The sequence below is a fragment of the Brassica rapa genome, unplaced genomic scaffold (genome assembly GCF_000309985.2).
Source record: "Brassica rapa cultivar Chiifu-401-42 unplaced genomic scaffold, CAAS_Brap_v3.01 Scaffold00010, whole genome shotgun sequence".
Lineage (NCBI taxonomy): Eukaryota > Viridiplantae > Streptophyta > Magnoliopsida > Brassicales > Brassicaceae > Brassica > Brassica rapa.
Genome location: NW_022609948.1, coordinates 50,314 through 75,000, shown reverse-complemented (window position 1 = coordinate 75,000; position 24,687 = coordinate 50,314). Strand labels below are relative to the sequence as shown.

General features: G+C 49.3%; 1 protein-coding gene and 2 non-coding genes across 3 annotated transcripts in view; 1 reads left to right on the top strand and 2 right to left on the bottom strand.

Moving 5' to 3' along the window:
* LOC117129520 overlaps nucleotides 1-65 on the bottom strand; it is a 3,262-nt gene extending 3,197 nt beyond the window's left edge. Inside the window, exon 1 of the ribosomal RNA XR_004453160.1 lies at nucleotides 1-65. This exon is cut by the window's left edge and continues 3,197 nt beyond it. This is a non-coding gene — a ribosomal RNA (28S ribosomal RNA).
* A 187-nt stretch (nucleotides 66-252) lies between these two features.
* On the bottom strand, nucleotides 253-408 carry LOC117129519. Its single transcript, XR_004453159.1, has one exon. It is a non-coding gene; the product is annotated as a 5.8S ribosomal RNA (ribosomal RNA).
* Nucleotides 409-6,935: 6,527 nt separating this feature from the next.
* On the top strand, nucleotides 6,936-10,585 carry LOC117129518 (uncharacterized protein DDB_G0290685-like). Its single transcript, XM_033282961.1, has 2 exons — nucleotides 6,936-10,327; nucleotides 10,531-10,585. The coding sequence occupies exons 1-2, from the start codon at nucleotides 9,151-9,153 to the stop codon at nucleotides 10,533-10,535; spliced, it is 1,182 nt and encodes a 393-aa protein (XP_033138852.1). The 5' UTR covers nucleotides 6,936-9,150; the 3' UTR covers nucleotides 10,536-10,585.
* Nucleotides 10,586-24,687: the final 14,102 nt, after the last annotated feature.

Below are 24,687 nucleotides of genomic sequence, written 5' to 3'. Positions count from 1 at the left end.
GTTTCTTTTCCTCCGCTTATTGATATGCTTAAACTCAGCGGGTGATCCTGCCTGACCTGGGGTCACGTTGAGGACTTTGGGTCATCAAGAGCTTTTGGACTGGAACGTCTGACTAACGAGAATTGAATTCACCACCGAATGTCAAGACGCTCCTGACGTCCTTAGCTAGGATTTTGGCCAACCGCGTGCGGTAACACACGGGAGATCAGCTTCCGTCCCATATCCTCGAGAGGATGGGGGGACGACGATTTGTGACACCCAGCCAGACGTGCCCTCGGCCAGAAGGCTTGGGGCGCAACTTGCGTTCAAAGACTCGATGGTTCACGGGATTTTGCAATTCACACCAAGTATCGCATTTTGTTACGTTCTTCATCGATGTGAGAGCCGAGATATCCGTTGCCGAGAGTCTCCGGGTTGGCGAAAGTAGGCTGTTTAGTTGCATTTTCCTTGACACTTTTCGTGCTGGGGTTTGGTGATATCTGGAAGCTATGCGTACAATCCAACCAAAACTGAAGTCTTGGGCATGGATGAACGCATAACCACGAAATCGGCAGGCACAGTAAGAAACCGGCCTACCGAGAGTGATGTTTCATCGTTTTCAGGTCGTTCTGTTTTCAGGGTACGACAATGATCCTTCCACAGGTTCACCTACGGAAATCTTGTTATGACTTCTCCTTCCTCTAAATGATAAGGTTTAGTGGACTTTTCGCGACGTCGCAGACAGCAAACCACCAATTGCAATTATCTATCCTTCCTCTAAATGATCTCATTCAATCGGTAGGAGCGACGGGCGGTGTGTAGAAAGGGCAGGGATGTAGGCAACGCGAGCTGATGACTCGTGCTTACTAGGAATTCCTCGTTGAAGACCAACAATTGCAATGATCTATCCCCATCACAATGAAATTTCAAAGATTACCCAGGCCTGTCGGGCCAAGGTGTGAACTCGTTGAATACATAAGTGTAGCGCGCATGCGGCCCAGATTATCTAAGGGCATCACAGACCTGTTATTGCCTCAAACTTCCTTGGCCCAAACGGCCATAGTGCCTCTAAGAAGCAGGCCGTGAAGGGATGCCTCCACGTAGCTAGTTAGCAGGCTGAGGTCTCGTTCGTTAACGGAATTAACCAGAAAAATCGCTCCACCATCTAAGAACGACCATGCACCACCACCCATAGAATCAAGAAAGAGCTCTCAGTCTGTCAATCCTTACTATGTCTGGACCTGGTAAGTTTCCCCGTGTTGAGTTAAATTAAGCTGCAGGCTCCACTCCTGGTGCTGCCCTTCCGTCAATTCCTTTAAGTTTCAGCCTTGCGACCATACTCCCCCCGGAACCCAAAAAATTTGATTTCTCATAAGGTGCCAGCGGAGTCTTAAAAGCAACATCCGCTGATCCCTGGTCGGCATCGTTTATGGTTGTGACTAGGACGGTATCTGATCGTCTTCGAGCCCCCAACATTTGTTCTTGATTAATGAAAACATCCTTGCAAATGCTTTCGCAGTTGTTCGTCTTTCATAAATCCAAGAATTTCACCTATGACTATGAAATACGAATGCCCCCGACTGTAACACCCCTGAACCGTCCTAAGGTCGACCCACCGGCCAACAATCAAACAAGAACATGACCGATGGACGACCCACACCAAGGGTTGGAGATGAAAGGGTTGAGAAGCCTTAGGCTTTGGTCTGACGGGACGTGTTAGTGGGTGGCCTGGCCTAGTTACGAATTGCACTTTTTGTAACTTTGGCTGGATTGCCCGTTAACCCGTCTTGTAGCGCTCCTGAACCTTGGTAGACGGTTGGGCCGTCGGTCATATTCTTGTTTGATTGTTGGCCGGTGGTTCGACCTATGCCTAGAACGGTTCGGGGGTGTACAGGCTATGTGTTTATGCACAGTGGGGCTGCAGTATGTTGGCGGTCCACGAAACAAACCATAGTGGCCACATCCTCTAATCATGCCGAGATCATAGCCATGTATGAAGCAAGCCAAGAGCTTGTTTGGTTGAGGAACATGACCGGCCACATCCTGAAAGAGAGTGGTCTGGCCGTGGGAAAAGAAAAGGAAGAGCCAACGATCATCTATGAGGACAATGCAGCTTGCATAGCTCAGCTCAAAGATGGATACATCAAGGGAGATAGAACAAAGCACATCCTGCCCAAGTTCTTCTTCACCCACGACCTGCAGAAGGCAAAAGAAGTTCAAGTGATTCAAGTTCGGTCCAGTGACAATTCAGCCAACCTCTTCACCAAGTCTCTGCCAACCTCAACGTTCAAGAAGCTGGTTCATCAGATAGGAATGCACCAGTTGAAGGATCTTCAGTGATACCTTCATCAGGGGGAGTGTCGTGCGTTGTACTCTTTTTCCTGTCTACGGTTTCCATTTTTCCCACCTTGGGTTTTTGGTTTTCCTAGAGAGGTTTTAATGAGGCAACCTCGTGCATGATACAAACCCATATGGTTATAGCATCGAATGGGGAGTGTAATCTAACCTAGTGATTGTGTGTTTGTTTGTGTTGGATCCAGGACCAGAAATGGACCGTGGTAAGGGAAAAGCACCATGAGGACCACGGCCATGGGAAGATGTGTGGTGATTGGGTTGGTTCTGGAAATTGTGTGATTATTGTAGCCTATTGTGCAACTTGTGAACTTATGCGATTCTAGTGTGTGATCTATCTATTAGGATGATGAATGATGTATGAACCTTGGTTATTATCTATGAAATATCTATTTGCCCTAGTTGATGCTTGATTGTTTAAGTGTGAATGTTACAACCTCAAAACACTGAAAAAGACTTAGAATTATTTAACACTTGAACTTGAATATGAAAGCTGGAACTGGTTGCATTGTTTGGTGAGGCCGCGGTCTGGTTGGATGGAGGAATCCAGGATCGGGTCTTACACGTGGTGTCAGCTTGCATGTGAGCAGGCCATGCATCCAGACAGGTAGAGGGCGTGGTGTCACCTTGCATGTGAGCAGGCCATGCTGAAGGACAAGTGGAGCACGAGGTGCCGCCGCGCTTGCATCCGAAGCCATGCGAAGCGACACACGGGCTGCCACACGGCTTGTTCCTGATTGGTTGCTGATTCCTATAAATAGGCCACGACCCCCTCTCATTTCAACCCATCCAGAACACATCAAACCTACTTCAAAACATAAAGAGAAAGCAAAGAAAGAAAGATCGAGTTTCGATAGTTTTCGAGCGATTTAGGCAGTTTTCGAGAACAGTTACTCTGCCGATTTTGAGTCAGCACCTGGAGAAGGTTCTTTTCAAGTGAAGAGATATCAGTTCTAGTGGAGACCAGTTCAATTGAAGATCAGTCAAGTGGGTCTACTTGTGAAGGTCGGGAAAGGGTTCGGATCGCAGAAGTCGGGTTTGGAGTCAAGGCCACGGTCAACCAAAAACTGTGAGTTATGATCAATTGATTGCTTAGTTGTTTTCATGCATGTTCCCGTTACTTGGAAGTTGGATCATGGCAGGAGGCCCGGTCTAACTGTGTAACGGTTTGATTAGTTAATAGTTGAGATTATGTTGATTGAGTTGATAGCATGCTTGTCATTGCTTGAGAACCGTAGTAGCAAGCTAATGGTTAGGTTGATTGGTTAGTTAGCGAATGCAGAATGCTTAGATTATATCGCTAAGTTGTGGATAGTTAGGTATTCTGGAATTAGTCTTTATGCTAGATTCTGGAATGTGGTTGATTGTGTTGTGATTATTACTTGAAACCTTGTGTTATTTTTACCGGGTTTAGTATTAATCGTATATTGGCCGATAGCATTTGTGTAACCCACAATGCTAGGCATCTTGGGGTGAGTTAGTGTTCCTTCAGACCTCGTACCCAGCGGGTTCAAGGAAACCCCTTATTCGCTGGATCGGGAAGACTCAGACGAACGGGGTCATGTCCTATGGCTGAGTATTACACGACGGTGTAATGTGGCAGTGACCCGAAGGACTGTGGGCTGTCGCGCGGTGACCCGAAGGACTGTGGGCCACAGTCGGTTGAAAGTTCCTTCTTCCGGCCTTTGTGGTAGGGAGATAGGATATTGCCGATAGTGAAGGAGGAACATAACGTCACCAAGGCCCGAGTTTGATATATATATATATATTATATCGTATTTTGGGTAGTTTAACCCTGGTTAAAGTCGAGTTTGAGTTTGGTGATAAGCTAGTAATTAGCGTAATGCTAGTTATCTTGCTATGGTTTACCGCTGCGTATTTCGAATATTGCTTATTGTTATTGAATTGTGTATTAGGTGAACTTCTCGCTTTAGATTGTTGGGGTGGGATAGCGAGGGGTTGTATTTGTTAGTTGGGGATTGTAACTCGCTGAGTAATGCTAGATTACTCACTCCTCACTCGTTGTTGTTTTCAGGTGACCAGTAGTAAGCTTGTAGAAGGCGCGGGAGGCTAGGCTGGCTGGTGTAGATTTGCATCTTTTTGCTTAAGACGCTTTCAGACTATAAGTATGTACTTTCGCTTTCTTGGCATGCCACCACTTATATAATATTTTGTGTATTGTAAACCAGATATTATATAAGATAAATAAAGTGAATGTTTTGTCCAAATGCCTTGCTGTTCTGATATTAGCTTGTCCGAGCTAACACAACCTCAGATTGGAGTACGGGTTGAGAAGCCTTAGGCTTTGGTTTGACGGGACGTGTTAGTGGGCGGCCTGGCCTAGTTACGAATTGCACTTTTTGTAACTTTGGCTGGATTGCTTGTTAACCCGTCATGTAGCGTTCCTGAACGTTGGTAGACGGTCGGGCCGTCGGTCATATGCTTGTTTGATTGTTGGCCGGTGGTTCGACCTATGCATAAAACGGTTCGGGGGTGTTACATCCGTGGCTGTCCGTGTGTGTCCGTGTTTGTCCGTGTGTGTCCGTCAGCACCCACAGGACGTCTATGTCTGTCCATCAGTACACATATCAGCACACTGGTCCTTGGATTCAGCACACTAGTCCTTGGACTCAGCACGCTGGCCCTTCCCGTGGACTGTTCGGGTGATTTTGGCCCACGTGGGCTGTCTGTTCAGTACACACAGGACGTCCTTGGGTGTCCGTCAGCACACACAGGACGTCCGTGAGTGTTCGTCAGCACACACAGGGCGTCTGTGGCTGTCGATGTGTGTCTGTGTGTGTCCGTCAGCACACACAGGACGTCTGTGGGGGTCCGTCAGCTCACACAGGACGTCCATGGGTGTCCGTCAGCACACACAGGACGTCCGTGGGTGTCCGTCAGCACACACAGGACGTTCATGGGTGTCCGTCAGCACACACAGGACGTCCGTGGCTGTCCGTGTGTGTCCGCCAACACACACAGGACGTCCGTGGCTGTCCATCAGTACACATATCAGCACGCTGGTCCTTGGACTCAGCACGCTGGCCTTTCCCGTGGACTGTTCGGGTGATTTTGGCCCACGTGAGCTGTCTGTTCAGTACACACAGAACGTCCGTGGGTATCTTTCAGCACACACAGGACGTCCATGGGTGTCCGTCAGGACACACACGACATCCGTCGGTGTCCGTCATGACACACAGGACGTCCGTGGCTGTCCGTGTGTGTCCGTCAGCACACACAGGACATTCGTGGCTGTCCATCAGTACACATATCAGCACGTTGGTGCTTGGACTCAGCACGCTGACCATTCCCGTGAACTGTTCGGGTGATTTTGGCCCACGTGGGCTGTCTGTTCAGTACACAGATGACGTCTGTGGGTGTCCGCCAGCAGACACAGGACATCTATGGCTATCCGTGTATGTCCGTGTGTGTCCGTCAGCACACACAGGACGTCCGTGGCTGTCCATCAGTACACATATCAGCACGCTAGTCCTTGGACTCAGCACGCTGGCCGTTCCTGTGGACTGTTCGGGTGATTTTGGCCCACGTGGGCTGTCTGTTCAGTACACACAGGACGTCCGTGGATGTCCGCCAGCACACACAGGACGTCTGTGGCTGTCCGTCAGCACACACAGGACGTCCTTGGCTGTCCGTGTGTGTCTGTCAGCACACACAGGACGTCGGAGGCTGTCCATCAGTACACATATCAGCACGCTGGTCCTTGGACTCAGCACACTGGCCCTTCCCGTGGATTGTTCGGGTGATTTTGGCCCACGTGGACTGTCTGTTCAGTACACACAGGACATCCGTGGGTATCTTTCAGCACACACAGGATATCCGTGGGTGTCCGTCAGCACACACAGGACGTCCATAGGTGTCCGTGTGTGTCCGTGTGTGTCCGTCAGCACATACAGGACGTCCGTGGCTGTCCATCAGTAAACATATCAGCACGCTGGTCCTTGGACTCAGCACGCTGGCCCTTCCCGTTGACTGTTCGGGTGATTTTGGCCCACGTGGGCTGTCTGTTCAGTACACACAGGACGTCTGTGGGTGTCCGCCAGCAGACACAGGACATCTGTGGCTGTCCGTGTATGTCCGTGTGTGTCCGTCAGCACACACAGGACGTCCGTGGCTGTCCATCAGTACACATATCAGCACGCTAGTCCTTGGACTCAGCACGCTGGCCGTTCCTGTGGACTGTTCGGGTGATTTTGGCCCACGTGGGCTGTCTGTTCAGTACACACAGGACGTCCGTGGATGTCCGCCAGCACACACAGGACGTCTGTGGCTGTCCGTCAGCACACACAGGACGTCCTTGGCTGTCCGTGTGTGTCTGTCAGCACACACAGGACGTCGGAGGCTGTCCATCAGTACACATATCAGCACTCTGGTCCTTGGACTCAGCACACTGGCCCTTCCCGTGGACTGTTCGGGTGATTTTGGCCCACGTGGACTGTCTGTTCAGTACACACAGGACATCCGTGGGTATCTTTCAGCACACACAGGATATCCGTGGGTGTCCGTCAGCACACACAGGACGTCCATAGATGTCCGTGTGTGTCCGTGTGTGTCCGTCAGCACACACAGGACGTCCGTGGCTGTCCATCAGTAAACATATCAGCACGCTGGTCCTTGGACTCAGCACGCTGGCCCTTCCCGTTGACTGTTCGGGTGATTTTGGCCCACGTGGGCTTGTTACAGGCACAGAAACCGTACCTGAACCGAAGCTCAGCCAGATAAGCAACAACTGCCACAACTGCCTCAATAGAGCTACCCGGGACCAAGGGTCATTCAAAGAAGTGCATCTTAACAACCATAAGGAAGTTTGGCATGAAACAAATTTTAACAGAAGGCCAGCTCAACCATTCATCACTGGAGCTTGGAATTACAAGAAAATCTTCACGGAGGAAGAAGTTATGAATTTTATAAGTTGGAGGTTTCCCAGCCCGTTCAGTTGCGAGTATCAGCCTTTAGAAGAGGATTTCAACCCAACCATGAAGCGGCCTTCTACAGATTCAAGCATGGGCTTCAAGAGTAGTGTCTTAGCTTTCCAGGAAGCCCGAAATCAGAAGAATTGGTCAAGGGAAAACCAAGATGCAATCAATTTCCTAAAACCGGCCAAACCGACATCAATTTGGGAAAGTTTCCAACCAACTCGATTTGGTCTGACCCAAGCCTATCCATGGAAACCAGGAGATACTCTAGACCATTCAGAAGACATCCAAGACGTCCATAGATGCACCAGCACCCAGAGGATCAGGCGGATTCTCCTTACCATCTACTTTCCATATCCGGCCACACCATATGCATTCAAGGAAAGTTGTCTCCACTTAATGAGCAAGGACCAACGGCTCTATTCCTTTGAACCAGAAGAAACCAAGATCCTTAAGAGTTTAATCAGCAGCCAGAGACTCCTATTTCGTGGATACTTCTCCAAGATATCAAGATACAAGATCAGTCTACTCCAAAGGCAACAAATCAGCCTAACGGCTAGTTCTCATGGAGCCATCAAAGCCATTGACTCCAAGCATTTTATTTCGATTTATTTTCTTTCCTTAGTTCATTTTCAGACTGTTAGAGAGTCCTTGGTCGAGCCTATAAAGCTCTAGTCTTTGTTTCATTGTAAAGCACCCTTGATCATTTTTAAAGTAATAAGAAATCGTTTTCTTTTAAAACAAAGTTGTGTATTCTTTGTTGTTCTTTCTCTAGTTCTTTGTGTGTGATTCACTAAGTCCTAAAGAAGCCACGTCCAGAGAGCCTTGTGTGATTCAAGACCATCTGTTCGTCCATTGATTGAGAGAGTCAATCCATATCCATCTATCCACTCCATCCATCGATCCAGCTTGGAAGAGATACATATCAAGCAAGCTGGATTCCATCTTCAGTCATCTAACCAACCACTGATCCTTGTTGAGAGAGACACACGTCCAGCAACAAAGATCCCATCATCCATCTTTCTATCCTTCTTATTTGATTTGTTTTCAATTTCCATATCATTTAGTTTTGAATCATAAAAATCCATAAAAATCATATTTGCTTCAGTTTATCATTTGTCATATAGTTTGCTTTCTGTTCTTCATATAAATCCATAAAACTCATAAAAAAGTTCATCTTTTGTTTCAGATACAAATCAGCCGGTCTAATCCTCCATCGCAGCCGCCTAGCCGATCGTCCGTCCGTCCTATCTGTCCAAACCGATCAAAAACCAAACCTCCGTCAAGCCATCCGTGTAGTCTGAATCCCAGCCTATAACATTTGGTATCAGAGCTCAAGCTCCTGAATCTGGTGATATCTTATCCTTGCATCATATCTTATTGCATTTGTTCACCAATTAAAATCAATTAAAAAAAAAACATTCATAGTGTTGCATTTTCTGTCCGATTTTGAATTGCTTGTTCTTGGTTTTAAAACCAGAGATAGGCACGAAAAGGATACCTCATTATCTTGTTTTATTCATTTAGAAAACTCAAAAAAAATTTCCCTTGTTTGCATTAAGTTGTCTAGCTCCAGTTTCCTTTTTCGGTTTATTTGCATCAAGCATAAAATCTTTTTTTTTCTTGTTTTGTTTCTTTTAAATTGAAAACCAAAATAAATATTTATTTCCATTGTTTTATTTTATAGATTTCGAGATTTGCTTGATAAAGTTAAACAAAAAATATATAGGAGTTAATTTTCCATTTGTTTCAAAACTTTCAAAAAAAGAAAAGTATACAAGGTTTCCATCTTTTTTTGTTTCTTATTCTTCTTCTTTCTTTTGTTAAGCCACGACTTGATACTCTTATTCTCTGTTTTTGAAAGGTACCAATAAGGGGAGACGCCATGGCAGATTACTTTGAGGAAGAGAGTTCTTATGAATCAAGCCAAGGCTCCGATCTTGATGAAGCCGACCAAGCTTGGTCCGATGAAGAGGATGGCTGTGATGGGTCATGTTCTGATGATAACTACTCTATGTCAGAGTATGGAGACGATCCTGCTGAAGCATATCCTGAACCAGAGCCACCTGATTACTCACATGGAGATACCAGCTACCAAGGAGAGTATGAGGGAGAAACTGAATCAAATATCAGTTTCAATAAAGGAGATGAATGCCATGGAGAAGAGACAGAAGGTGATGATCCTGAAGCTGACCAGGAAGGCTCATGGCAAGAGGAAGCTGATTCTGAAATCAGTTTAGAAGAGGCAAATGAGCATGAGGAAAATCTCTCTAAAACGGAAGAAGTCTATGAAGATGTTGATGGAGGAGAAGCAAGTTTCCAATCTGTTAAAGAAGAAGTTGGAGACGAGTCTCATGCTGAAGGCATACCCTGGTGTGAAGTACCTTACTCTGACCAGGAGGATGAGTACCAAGACGAAACTGGCTCACAAACCAGTGTAGGAAACTCTGAGGGAAACTATGGAGGAAAGCCAGACTCTCAACAAGACATTGCTGAAGAAGAAGAGGCCTTAAGTGAGGCTGGAAGAAATGATGATCAACCTGGTTACATCATCTTTGCAGGCCATCATCAAGGACCAGAAGCATACTTGTGCTGGGAGAAAGATATGGAACATTGGTTTGATTCTAACCAAGTCCATGAAGAGGATAAGACAGCCATTGCCGAAGACACTCTCACTGAAGATGCCTTTAGAAAGTGGGAACAAGATGCTTACTGGCGACTTGCCTATGATGAACCAGAAGCTACTTGGCAAGAAATGAAAGAACTCTTGTATGAAGAATATGTGAAAGGAGCTGGAGATGAGCTGTTGAATCAGATACGGGTCTATACTAATCTTGAACCAAGGCGGCTGATATTGGCAAAAAGGCCAAATCGAAAGGCTAAGCTCAAAAATGCTCACGACCTAAAGCTACACCAGGAGTCTACACTCATCATCAAGGGAGCAACCGAGCATACAACAGCAGCAAGGGCCAGTGCCGTGCAAGGAGTTCCAACTCCACAAGCCAAAACTCGAGAGCTAAGTACAAAGCCATTGCCTAAGTTCCATGAGAAGAAGAAACCAAGTAAGTCTTCTAAATCTTCAAAACCAGTAGAATTCATTTGCTATAGGTGTCATGAGAAAGGCCACTTTGCTGTAACCTGTCCAACTAGGCTAGTAGTGACTTCTAATTCACTAGAAGTTAACTTGGATTCAACTAGTGAAGTTATATCTCACTTAGTATGTAAATTTCCTACTTCTGGTATAATGCACTTGTCTTGCCCAAAGGCTGATTATGCAGGTCTAAATAAGGACCAGGAGGACGTGGTTTCAAGGTTAAAACAAGAAGAAATCATCCCTGAACCTGACGCACAAGAAGGACTTAAACCAGCCACTAGAAATCCATTGAAACTAGTAGATGTTTCGGTCCAAGCACATGAGGAGGTACAAAATAATTTAAATAAATTAGTGTGCTCTGTTTATGATTCTTCCAAGGCTACCATGATATGCTTGTCTAGTCCCAAAAGGTGTGACACAGGTATATCATTTAGCAAAGGACCTATGAAGCAAAAGAAGGTGATTTTAAAGAGAGATGACAAGGCACCACCAAAAGAGCCATCTTTGCTTAAACACCTCTCTGGAAAAGATGGCACTACGACCAGTAGCATCTTACTTCAGGAAGAACCCCCAGACCAGTCACCAAACAGACTGGCCGTGCCATTGGATGCACCAATCAAGCTTCCAAATCAGGTAAGTGCAACTATCCTTTGTTTGATAATCAATTATTTGGATATTATGCATACTGATTTATTATGCCCTGATAAGTTTGAAGAAAGACTAGGATGCTTAGAAAATTATGTAGAACATAATCCTTGTCTTAGATCCCACTTAGACAAGAAGCAAGAAAATTTTTCATCTACTGAAATTGGAACTCATCAAACCGATTTATATGTTGAATATCCCATGACTGCCATAACACACTTGTCTTTTGCAAAAGAAGTTGAGTTTATGACAGGAACAAACGCTGAAAATTCTGGAGATATTTCCAAGGCTAAGTTCACACCAGGCCGGACCAGAGGGATTATCCTATCCTATCTGTTCAAAGAAGAACCACCAGATGCACCATGCATCACTAAATCAAAATCCAACCAAGGTAAGTCCTTAGACTCCCAAAAGAGGATGAAAGCTGACTTGCTCTATCTTGGTGCAGGTTATACAGTTTCGAGGTCGAAACCTTTTCAAGGGGGAGGGAATGTTACAGGCACAGAAACCGTACCTGAACCGAAGCTCAGCCAGATAAGCAACAACTGCCACAACTGCCTCAATAGAGCTACCCGCGACCAAGGGTCATTCAAAGAAGTGCATCTTAACAACCATAAGGAAGTTTGGCATGAAACAAATTTTAACAGAAGGCCAGCTCAACCATTCATCACTGGAGCTTGGAATTACAAGAAAATCTTCACGGAGGAAGAAGTTATGAATTTTATAAGTTGGAGGTTTCCCAGCCCGTTCAGTTGCGAGTATCAGCCTTTAGAAGAGGATTTCAACCCAACCATGAAGCGGCCTTCTACAGATTCAAGCATGGGCTTCAAGAGTAGTGTCTTAGCTTTCCAGGAAGCCCGAAATCAGAAGAATTGGTCAAGGGAAAACCAAGATGCAATCAATTTCCTAAAACCGGCCAAACCGACATCAATTTGGGAAAGTTTCCAACCAACTCGATTTGGTCTGACCCAAGCCTATCCATGGAAACCAGGAGATACTCTAGACCATTCAGAAGACACCCAAGACGTCCATAGATGCACCAGCACCCAGAGGATCAGGCGGATTCTCCTTACCATCTACTTTCCATATCCGGCCACACCATATGCATTCAAGGAAAGTTGTCTCCACTTAATGAGCAAGGACCAACGGCTCTATTCCTTTGAACCAGAAGAAACCAAGATCCTTAAGAGTTTAATCAGCAGCCAGAGACTCCTATTTCGTGGATACTTCTCCAAGATATCAAGATACAAGATCAGTCTACTCCAAAGGCAACAAATCAGCCTAACGGCTAGTTCTCATGGAGCCATCAAAGCCATTGACTCCAAGCATTTTATTTCGATTTATTTTCTTTCCTTAGTTCATTTTCAGACTGTTAGAGAGTCCTTGGTCGAGCCTATAAAGCTCTAGTCTTTGTTTCATTGTAAAGCACCCTTGATCATTTTTAAAGTAATAAGAAATCGTTTTCTTTTAAAACAAAGTTGTGTATTCTTTGTTGTTCTTTCTCTAGTTCTTTGTGTGTGATTCACTAAGTCCTAAAGAAGCCACGTCCAGAGAGCCTTGTGTGATTCAAGACCATCTGTTCGTCCATTGATTGAGAGAGTCAATCCATATCCATCTATCCACTCCATCCATCGATCCAGCTTGGAAGAGATACATATCAAGCAAGCCGGATTCCATCTTCAGTCATCTAACCAACCACTGATCCTTGTTGAGAGAGACACACGTCCAGCAACAAAGATCCCATCATCCATCTTTCTATCCTTCTTATTTGATTTGTTTTCAATTTCCATATCATTTAGTTTTGAATCATAAAAATCCATAAAAATCATATTTGCTTCAGTTTATCATTTGTCATATAGTTTGCTTTCTGTTCTTCATATAAATCCATAAAACTCATAAAAAAGTTCATCTTTTGTTTCAGATACAAATCAGCCGGTCTAATCCTCCATCGCAGCCGCCTAGCCGATCGTCCGTCCGTCCTATCTGTCCAAACCGATCAAAAACCAAACCTCCGTCAAGCCATCCGTGTAGTCTGAATCCCAGCCTGCAACAGGGCTGTCTGTTCAGTACACACAGGACGTCTGTGGGTGTCCGCCAGCAGACACAGGACATCTGTGGCTGTCCGTGTATGTCCGTGTGTGTCCGTCAGCACACACAGGACGTCCGTGGCTGTCCATCAGTACACATATCAGCACGCTAGTCCTTGGACTCAGCACGCTGGCCGTTCCTGTGGACTGTTCGGGTGATTTTGGCCCACGTGGGCTGTCTGTTCAGTACACACAGGACGTCCGTGGATGTCCGCCAGAAAACACAGGACGTCTGTGGCTGTCCGTCAGCACACACAGGACGTCCTTGGCTGTCCGTGTGTGTCTGTCAGCACACACAGGACGTCGGAGGCTGTCCATCAGTACACATATCAGCACGTTGGTCCTTGGACTCAGCACACTGGCCCTTCCCGTGGACTGTTCGGGTGATTTTGGCCCACGTGGACTGTCTGTTCAGTACACACAGGACATCCGTGGGTATCTTTCAGCACACACAGGATATCCGTGGGTGTCCGTCAGCACACACAGGACGTCCATAGATGTCCGTGTGTGTCCGTGTGTGTCCGTCAGCACACACAGGACGTCTGTGGCTGTCCATCAGTAAACATATCAGCACGCTGGTCCTTGGACTCAGCACGCTGGCCCTTCCCGTTGACTGTTCGGGTGATTTTGGCCCACGTGGGCTGTCTGTTCAGTACACACAGGACGTCCCTGGGTGTCCGTCAGCACACACAGGAAGTCCGTGTGTGTCCGCCAGCACACACAGGACATACGTGGCTGTGCGTGTGTGTCCGTGTGTGTCTGCAGCACACACAGAACATCTCTGGCTGTCCGTGTGTGTATGTGTGTGTCCGTGGGTGTCCGTCAGCACACAGAGGACATCCGTGGCTGTCCGTGTGTGTCCGTCAGAAAACACAAGACGTCTGTGGCTGTCCATCAGTACACATATCAGCACGTTTGTCCTTGGACTCAGCATGCTGACCCTTCCCGTGGACTGTTCGGGTGATTTTGGCCCACGTGGGCTGTCTGTTCAGTACACACAGGACGTCCGTGGGTGTCCGCCAGCACACACAGGACGTCTGTGGCTGTCCGTGTGTGTCTGTGTGTGTCTTTGTGTGTCCGTGTGTGTCCGTCAGCACACACAGGACGTCGGTGGCTGTCCATCAGTACACATGTCAGCACGCTGATCCTTGGACTCAGCAGGCTGGCCCTTCCCGTGGACTGTTCGGGTGATTTTGGCCCACGTGGGCTGTCTGTTCAGTACACACAGGACGTCCGTGGGTGTCCGTCAGCACACACAGGACTTCCGTGGGTGTCCGTCAGCACACATAGGACGTCCGTGGCTGTCCGTGTGTGTCCGACAGCACACACAGGACTTTCGAGGCTGTCCATCAGTACACATATCAGCACGTTGGTCCTTGGACTCAGCACGCTGACCCTTCCCGTGGACTGTTCGGGTGATTTTGGCCCACATGGGCTGTCTGTTCAGTACACACAGGATGTCCATGGGTGTCCGCCAGCACACACAAGATGTCCGTGGATGCGTCTGTGTATACCACATAAGGTTGGTCCGCCTCTGGTAGCACTAGAACGGGTGCATTCGTCAACATATTCTTCAAGGTAGAGAAACATTTCTCACATCCTTCAGACCATGCGAATCTCACATCTTTCCCAGTTAGTTGTGTCATCGGTTGGGCCAAGCTGGCAAACCCTTTGACATACTTCCTGTAGTAACCGGCCAGCCCCAGGAAACTCCTGACCTCCGTGACACTCTTAGGTCGTGGCCATTCCTGTATGGCCTTGATCTTCTCTGGATCAACCGAGACTCCTTGATCGGACACGATGTGTCCAAGGAAACCAACACTCCTTTGCCAAAAACTGCACTTGCTCAACTTGGCAAAGAGCTGTTGTTCCCTCAACCGTCCTAGCACAGCCCTTAGATGCCTCTCATGGTCTTCCTTGCTCTTGGAATATACTAGTATGTCATCTATGAAGATGATTACAAATTCATCCAAGAAATCTCGGAAGATACCATTCATCATCTTCATAAAGGCTGCTGGTGCATTGGTTAGTCCGAATGGCATGACCACAAATTCGTAGTGGCCGTACCTTGTTCGGAATGCTGTCTTCCTAACATCATTTGATTCAATAGGGATCTGATGATACCCTGAAGCCAAATCGATCTTGGAGAACCACTTTGCACCCTTGAGCTGATCCAGTAACTCATCTATCCGAGGCAATGGGTATTTGTTCTTCACGGTAACCCGGTTCAACCCTCGATAGTCAATGCACAACCTGAAGCTACCATCTTTCTTTTTGACAAAAAGAACCGGTGCTCCGCAAGGTGACACACTAGGTCTTATATAACCCTTATCCAGCAACTCCTCCAGTTGCTTCTTAAGCTCGGCCATATCGGCAGGAGCCATTCTGTAGGACTTTTGGATAACGGGGCCGTCCCTGGTTCCAGTTCTATTATGAATGGGTCCGACCTATCAGGGGGAATGCCCTGTAGTGACCTAAACCCATCATGGAACTCTCGGACCAGCGGTATTCCCTCCAGGTCACCACCCCCTACGACCTCCTTAGTGGCGATTGTGGCTAGATAAGCTTCACAACCCTTCCTCAGCATCCTTTCAACATGGATTGCTGACACCACCAAGCATCCAGAAATCGGATGTATACCTTGGAACCTGACCGGAGATTCACACCCACCCTCAAACTGCACGCGCCCCCGGTGACAGTCAAGAGTGGCCCGGTTCTTTCCAAGCCAGTCCATACCTAATACCACCTCGTGATTCTTTAGGTGGACTACCACAAGATCCACAGGCATGACCCTGTCTTGGATCACCACTGGGATGTCCCGAATCACTCCTAGTGAACTCATAACTTGCCCACCGACCGCGTTCACTACCCCAAGACAATCCCCCGTTCCCAACTGGAACAACCCCTTTCCGAGTATCCCTGGGCACACAAAGCTATGTGTAGCACCAGTATCGAAAAGTACGTGTGTTTCCACACCACCAATACTTAGGGTCCCTACATATGACCCAATCTAAGTATCTAACCATTCTAAGTTCCGTACCATGCAATTCTATTGAATTGAAAAGATCAAGATAAGACAATTACCAGTGATCGCTTGGAATGGTCCAGTCCTGTCCTCATCCTTGGACAGCTCATAGACGCGCGGTGCTGATTCAGCCTACTAGCCTCTCCTTGGCTCTTGCTTGGCCCGGATGATAGCTTAGGACAATCCTTACGGAGATGTCCCTTCTTCCCACAGTAGTGGCATGTTATGGTATCACCACTAGCCCCTTGCTCCTGTCTAGGACAGTCACGAGCTGAGTGATCCATCTTGCCACATCGGAGACAGGCTCCCATTGCTCTCCAGCATTCACCACCATGATATCTGCAGCACTTGGGACACTCAGGCCTACCACTTGAAGGTTTACCTTCCTCAGCCTGGTCCCTCTTCCTCTTGCGGTCATTGCTACCACCACTAGGAGTCGTGTGACTCCGGGTTTTTAGTTTAGCCTCCTCGTCCAGGTAAGTATCCAGCATGGCCATCCTTTCAACCAGCTCGGACACAGTGAGAAAGGTGCGAACTGAGCAGTAGGTTCGTAACTTAGCCCTTAGGCCTCTTATGAACCAACGAACCTGTACTGACTCGTCCTCTAACTCCTTACCCACATAACGCCTGAGACGGTTGAATTCCTCTTCATACTCCCTTACTGTCCTGTGACCCTGGACCAGGTCTAAGAACTTAGCTTCTAGGCGATCCCACGCCTCAGCTGGAAAGTACTTGTGGTTGAACTCAACCTCAAAGTCAGAGAAGCGTTCAATGCTGCCACTGGTACGCTTGTCTAGAGCTAACCACCAGTTGTGAGCATCACCTTCCAAGAAGTGAACCGCAATGTCCTTCTTGTAGTCATCTGGGCATCGAGTTGAGCTGAAATTACGGACTAGCCTGCTCCTCCACTCGTCAGCCTCTAATGGATCAACACTTCCAGCAAAGTGTTTAGTGCCCAGCTTGGATATGTGCTCCAGCAGCTTCAGATAATCCATCCTCTTAGATGTCCTAGATGGGGGATCGATTTCAATCACCTCAGCCACTTTCTCCAACTGCTGCTTAGCTCCTCGACCAGCTGTCTGAGCTGCCGCAATCGGACCCGTCCGGTCATTCTCCAAGGGAATGGCTGTCCTTACTGGCGTGAATGCCTGGGTCAAGGCCAAGATCTGAGTCCCCATAGCCTTCATGGCTTCAAGCACCTCCTTTATAGACGGTTCAGCAGTCTGATTCACTTGACCAGCTGTTCCGCCTACCTGATCGTCCTGGCGACCAGTCTGCGAGGACTCTCCTTGCTCCTCAAACCCCCTTTCTTGCTGTCATCCAGCTCCGGTTCCAGCTGACGTCCTGATCCGTCCATGCGAACCTCAGTCGGATTCACTTGAATAACAGGCGGTCCGAACTCCTCATTTGTCCCATCCGTTTGGATTGGCAACAACACAGTTGGGTTACCCCCATCTGTTCCCACTTTGCCAGACGCACCAGCTGCTTCCTTCCCTTTCCGGGAAGTCCTAGACTTCTTTGTACCCTTGAGATTCAAAGTAAACACACAATGTTAGTTTCATCATCAACTCATATAAGGAAACACACAATCCCTTAGGCTAACTACGCAATCAACCAGACCTTACCATGAGACCCAGCCGGATGTGTGGTGATTTCCCATACCCCATAACAATCCTAGAACCAACTCCGCTCTGATACCAACTTGTAAGACCCGATCCTGGCTTCTAAGCCTAACTTGGATCCGCGGCCTCACTCAACTCCTAGTATAAGTTTTGTCCAGTTTTAAAGTTCAATAATTCCTAAGTTCTGTTCAGTTAGATGAGGTTCAAGCAACTTATTTCTAAGACTAGAAAGATAAGAAGAAATTGTATCTTTATAAATAACAAACACGTGATTCAATACATAGGTTCAGTTGCACAATAGGCTAATCATAAGTTCCTACTAATAGTACTATCCCAAATCCCACACATCCTTCCACGGCTAAGGTCTTCATGGTGCCTTGGCCTTGCCACGGTACTGGTCTGGTCCTGAAACCATCACACAACACAAAACATATGTGTAAGTACAATCCGATATCTTAACAATCATATCTAGCATTGCATGGTTCGGTTCACTTATTCTATGTTCCCTAACTAACCATTCAACTCACAAGGCACACGGCCATACCCAGAACATCACCTAGGATTCTCAGAACACCCAACTAACACACGGCCAGACCAAACAAGAGTGATCCAACCCATTGTCTCAACCAATCTGAACCGGCCATATCTTAATCCCAAATCTGACCTACTCAAATAAATTCCCAAAAATTAATCTGGCTTCATGATAAATCCTAACTAAGAGAATGGTCAAGTCAGAACCACTAGAACCGGTCCCGGCCTCCTAGATTTCGGCCATAACCAGCCAAACCGGCTAAACTGACCACCTCTAAATTCATCTGATAAAATTAGTTGGAACCCATGATAATTCATGATAAAGCTCAACTAATAAGAATCCACAATCAGATCTTACAGAACCGGCCTCGATCATATAGATCTCGGCCCTGATCAGCCAAACCGGCCAACATCCAAGGACTAGGTTCCTGGACCGGTCAAGGCCTTGATCTCATCCCTCTGACTTCGAATCATCAGTCCCATTCAGAACAGAGATGAAACAGAGATGGAATATAAGGATAATGAGAAGAGATAGGTCTGGCTTCACCAATCCGGCCACAACCCACACAGAATTCCACCGCGGCCATGGCAGGAAGGTTTAGTCCATCCTACTGACCTTGGGCGTGCATTCAGGAGTCCTCAATCCCCTCTCCGTGCCTCTGTTACTCATCATCAGCCAATCTCAACTTCCTCAGACCAACTCTCGGATTGAATCAGTCACCAACACACTCGGCCAAGGCTTTGGCCGATCACTTCTTCTTCTTTCTCTCACGATTTGGGCAGAGCTTGTCCTTAGGAAAATTGTGGCAAATCTCTTTCCCTAGGGTCTGTATATATAGGAAGAGCCAGGCCAATAACTGCCTGGCCGAACAGGCACCTCCTGATGGCCGAATGGGTAACACTTGTGCCATTCCCACCTTTTCGGCATAACTGCCACTTTTCCCTGTTGGGCTGTTCGAACCTGAGCCCACCAAACTTGCCCATCCTTCCTGGATCCTTTGTCCAATCCTCAAACCCATCGGACCCTCCTTGGCCACTCAAGCCTCCCTCACGGCCGGGTATGGCCCATGACCCGGCCACATGGCCAAGACTCCAACACTTCACCGCGCTGAGTTGAGCTGATTGCTAGCTGCTCCAGCTGGGTGAGCTAGTAGTCTAGCTACGCTGACCCTTCCCGTGGACTGTTCGGGTGATTTTGGCCCACGTGGGCTGTCTGTTCAGTACACACATGACGTCTGTGGGTGTCCACCAGCACACATAGGACGTCCGTGGCTGTCCGTGTGTGTCCGTGTGTGTCCGTGTGTGTCTGTCAGCACACACAGGACGTCCGTGGCTGTCCATCAGTACACATATCAGCACGCTGGCCCTTCTCGAGGACTGTTTGGGTGATTTTGGCCCACGTGGGCTGTCAGTTCAGTACACAGGACGTCCGTGGGTGTCCGTCAGGACACACAGGACGTCTGTGGCTGTCTGTGTGTGTCCGTCAGCACACACAGAACGTTTGTGGCTGTCCATCAGTACACATATCAGGACGCTGGGCCTTGGACTCATCACGCTGGCCCTTTCCGTGGATTGTTTGGGTGATTTTGGCCCATGTGGGCTGTCTGTTCAGTACACACAGGACGTCCGTGGGTGTCCGCCAGCACACACAGGACGTCCGTGGCTGTCCGTCAGCACACACAAAACGTCCTTGGCTGTTCGTGTGTGTCTGTGTGTGTCCGTCAACACACACAGGACGTCTGTGGCTGTCCACCAGTACACATATCAGCACGCAGGTCCTTGGACTCAGCACGCTGGCCCTTCCCGTGGACTGCTTGGGTGATTTTGGCCCACGTGGGCTGTCTGTTCAGTACACACAGGACGTCCGTGGGTGTCCGTCAGCACACACAAGACGTCCGTGACTGTCCGTGTGTGTCCGTCAGCACACACAGAACGTTCGTGGCTGTCCATCAGTACACATATCAGGACGCTGGGCCTTGGACTCATCACGCTGGCCCTTCCCGTGGACTGTTTGGGTGATTTTGGCCCACGTGGGCTCTCTGTTCAGTACACACAGGATGTTCGTGGGTGTCCATCAGGACACACATGACTTCTGTGGGTGTCCGTCAGCACACACATGACGTCTGTGGCTGTCCGTGTGTGTCCGTGTGTGTCCGTCAGTACACACAGGACGTCCGTGGCTGTCCATCAGTACACATATCAGCACGTTGGTCCTTGGACTCAGCACGCTGACCCATCCCGTGGACTGTTCGGGTGATTTTGGCCCACATTGGCTGTCTATTCAGTACACACAGGACGTCCGTGGCTGTCCATCAGTACACATATCAGCACGCTGGTCTTTCGACCCAGCACGCTGGCCCTTCCCGTGGACTGTTCGGGTGATTTTGGTCCACGTGGGCTGTCTGTTGAGTTCACACAGGACGTCCGTGGGTGTCCGTCAGCACACACAGGACTTACGTGGTGTCCGTCAGCACACACAAGACTTCTGTGGCTGTCGGTGTGTCTCCGTGTGTGTCCATCAGCACTCACAGGACGTCCGAGGCTGTCCATCAGTACACATATCAGCACGTTGGTCCTAGGACTCAGCATGCTGACCCTTCTCGTGGACTGTTTGGGTGATTTTGGCCCACGTGGGATGTCTGTTTAGTACACACAGGATGTCTGTGAGTGTCCGCCAGCACACACAGGACGTCCGTGGCTGTCCATGTGTGTCTGTGTGTGTCTATGGGTGCCCGTCAGCACACACAGGACGTCCGTGGGTGTCCGTCAGCACACACAAGACGTTCGTGGCTGTCCGTGTGTGTCCGTCAGCACACACAGAACGTTCGTGGCTGTCAATCAGTACACATATGAGCACGTTGGTCCTTGGACTCAGCACGCTGACCCTTCCCGTGGACTGTTCGTGTGATTTTGGCCCACGTGGGCTGTCTGTTCAGTACACACATGACGTCTGTGGGTGTCCGCAAGCACACACAGGACGTCTGTGGCTGTCCGTGTGTGCCCGTGTGTGTCTGTCAGCACACACATGACGTCTGTGGCTGTCCACCAGTACACATATCAGCACGCTGGTCCTTTGACTCAGCACGCTGGCCCTTCCCGTGGACTGTTCGGGTAATTTTGGCCCACGTGGGCTGTCTGATCAGTACACACAGGACGTCCGTGGGTGTCAATCAGCACACACAGGACGTCCGTGGCTGTCCGTGTGTGACCATCAGCACACACAGAACGTTCATGGCTGTCCATCAGTACACATATCGGGACGCTGGGTCTTGGACTCATCACGCTGGCCCTTCCCGTGGACTGTTCGGGTGATTTTGGCCCATGTGGGCTGTTTGTTCAGTACACACAGGACGTCCGTGGGTGTCCGTCAGCACACACAGGACTTTTGTGGGTGTCCGTCAGCACACACAGGACGTCCGTGTGTTTGTCATCACACACAGGACGTCCGAGGCTGTTCATCAGTACAAAAATCAGCACGTTGGTCCTTGGACTCAGCATGCTGACCCTTCCCGTGGACTGTTCGGGTGATTTTAGCCCACATGGGCTGTCTGTTCAGTACACACAGGACGTCTGTGGGTGTCCGCCAGCACACACAGGACGTCCGTGGCTGTCCGTGTGTGTCTGTCAGCACACACAGGATGTCCGTGGCTGTCCATCAGTACACATATCAGAACGCTGGCCCTTCCCGTGGACTGTTCGTGTGATGTTGGCCCACGTGGGCTGTCTGTTCAGTTCCGTGGGTGTCCGTCAGCACACATAGGACGTCCGTGGGTGTCCGTCAGCACACACAGGACGTCCGTGGCAGTCCGTGTGTGTCCGTCAGTACACACAGGACGTCCGTGGCTGTCCATCAGTACACATATCAGCACGTTGGTCCTTGGACTCAGCACTCTGACCCTTCCCGTGGACTGTTTGGGTGATTTTGGCCCACGTGGGATGTATGTTCAGTACACACATGACGTCCGTGGGTGTTCGCCAGCACACACAGGACGTCCGTGGCTGTCCGTGTGTGTCCGTGTGTGTCCGTGTGTGTCCGTCAGCACACACAGGACGTCTGTGGCTGTCCGTCAGTACACATATCAGCACGCTGGTCCTTGGACTCAGCACGCTTGTACTTCCCGTGGACTGTTCGGGTGATTTTGGCCCACTTGGGCTGTTTGTTCAGTACACACAGGACTTTTGTGGGTGTCCGTCAGTACACACAGGACGTCTGTGGCTGTCCGTGTGTGTCCGTGTGTTTGTCAGCACACACAGGACGTCTGTGGCTGTCCACCAGTACACATATGAGCACGCTGGTCCTTGGACTCAGCACGCTGGCCCTTCCCGTGGACTGTTCGGGTGATTTTGGCCCACGTGGGCTGTCAGATCAGTACACACAGGACGTCCGTGGGTGTCCGTCAGCACACACGGGACGTCTGTGGCTGTCCGTGTGTGTCCGTCAGCACACACAGAAAGTTCGTGGATGTCCATCACTACACATATCAGGACGCTGGGCCTTGGACTCATCACGCTGGCCCTTCCCGTGGACTGTTCGGGTGATTTCGCCCCACGTGGGCTGTTTGTTCAGTACACACAGGACGTCCATGGGTGTCCGTCAGCACACACGAAACTTTTGTGGGTGTCCGTCAGCACACACAGGACGTCCGTGGCTGTCCGTATGTGTCCGTGTGTTTGTCAGCACACACAAGATGTCCGAGGCTGTCCATCAGTACACATATCAGCACATTGGTCCTTGGACTCAGCATGCTGACCCTTCCCGTGGACTGTTCAGGTGATTTTGGCCCACATGGGCTGTCTGTTCAGTACACACAGGACGTCCATGGGTGTCCGCCAGCACACACAGGACCTCCGTGTCTGTCCGTGTGTGTCCGTGTGTGTCTGTCAGCACACACAGGATGTCCGTGGCTGTCCATCAATACACATATCAGAACGCTGGTCCTTGGACTCAGCACGCTGGCCCTTCATGTGGACTGTTCGGGTGATTTTGGCCCACGTGGGCTGTCTGTTCAGTTTCGTGGGTGTCCGTCAGCACACATAGGACGTATGTGGGTGTCCGTCAGCACACACAGGACGTCTGTGGTTGTCCGTGTGTGTCCGTGTGTGTCCGTCAGTACACACAGGACGTCCGTGGCTGTCCATCAGTACACATATCAGCACGTTGGTCCTTGGACTCAGCACGCTGACCCATCCCGTGGACTGTTCGGGTGATTTTGGCCCAAGTGGGCTGTTTTTTCAGTACACCCATGACGTCGTGGGTGTCCGCCAGAACACACAGGACGTTTGTGGCTGTCCGTGTGTGTCCGTCAGCACACATAGGACGTCTGTGGCTGTCCATCAGTACACATATCAGCACGCTGGTCCTTGGACTCAGCACGCTGGCTCTTCCCGTGGACTGTTCGGGTGATTTTGGCCCACGTGGGCTGTTTGTTCAGTACACACAGGACGTCTGTGGGTGTCCGTCAGCACACACAGGACGTCCGTGTGTGTCCTTCAGCACACACAGGACGTCCGTGGCTGTTCGTGTGTGTCAGTGTGTATCCGTCAGAACACACAGGACGTCCGTGGCTGTCCATCAGTACACATATCAGCACGTTGGTCCTTGGACTCAGCACGCTGACCCTTCCCGTGGACTGTTCGGGTGATTTTGGCCCAAGTGGGCTGTCTGTTCAGTACACACATGACGTCCGTGGGTGTCCGCCAGCACACACAGGACGTCTGTGGCTGTCCGTGTGTGTCCGTGTGTGTCCGTCAGCACACACAGGACGTCTGTGGGTGTTCATCAGTACACATATCAGCACGTTGGTCCTTGGACTCAGCTCGCTGACCTTTCCCGTGGACTGTTCGGGTGATTTTGGCCCACGTGGGCTGTCTGTTCAGTACACACAGGACGTCCGTGAGTGTCCGCCAGCACACACAGGACGTCCTTGGTAGTCCATGTGTGTCTGTGTGTGTCCGTGGGTGTCCGTGGGTGTCCGGCAGCACACACAGGACGTCCGTGGGAGTCAGCACACACAAGACATCCGTGGCTGTCCATCAGTACACATATCAGCACGTTGGTCCTTGGACTCAGCACGCTGACCCTTCCCGTGGACTGTTCGGGTGATTTTGGCCCACGTGGGCTGTCTGTTCAGTACACATGACGTCCGTGGGTGTCCGGCAGCACACACATGAAGTTCGTTTCTGTCTGTGTGTGTCCGTCAGCACACACAGGACGTCTGTGGCTGCATCCAGTACACATATCAGCACGTTGGCCTTGGACTCAGCATGCTGACCTTTCCCATGGACTGTTCAGGTGATTTTGGCCCACATGGGCTGTCTGTTCAGTACACATGAAGTCCGTAGGTGTCCGCCAGCACACACAGGATGTCCGTGGCTGTCCGTGTGTGTCCATGTGTGTCCGTGTGTGTCTGTCAGCACA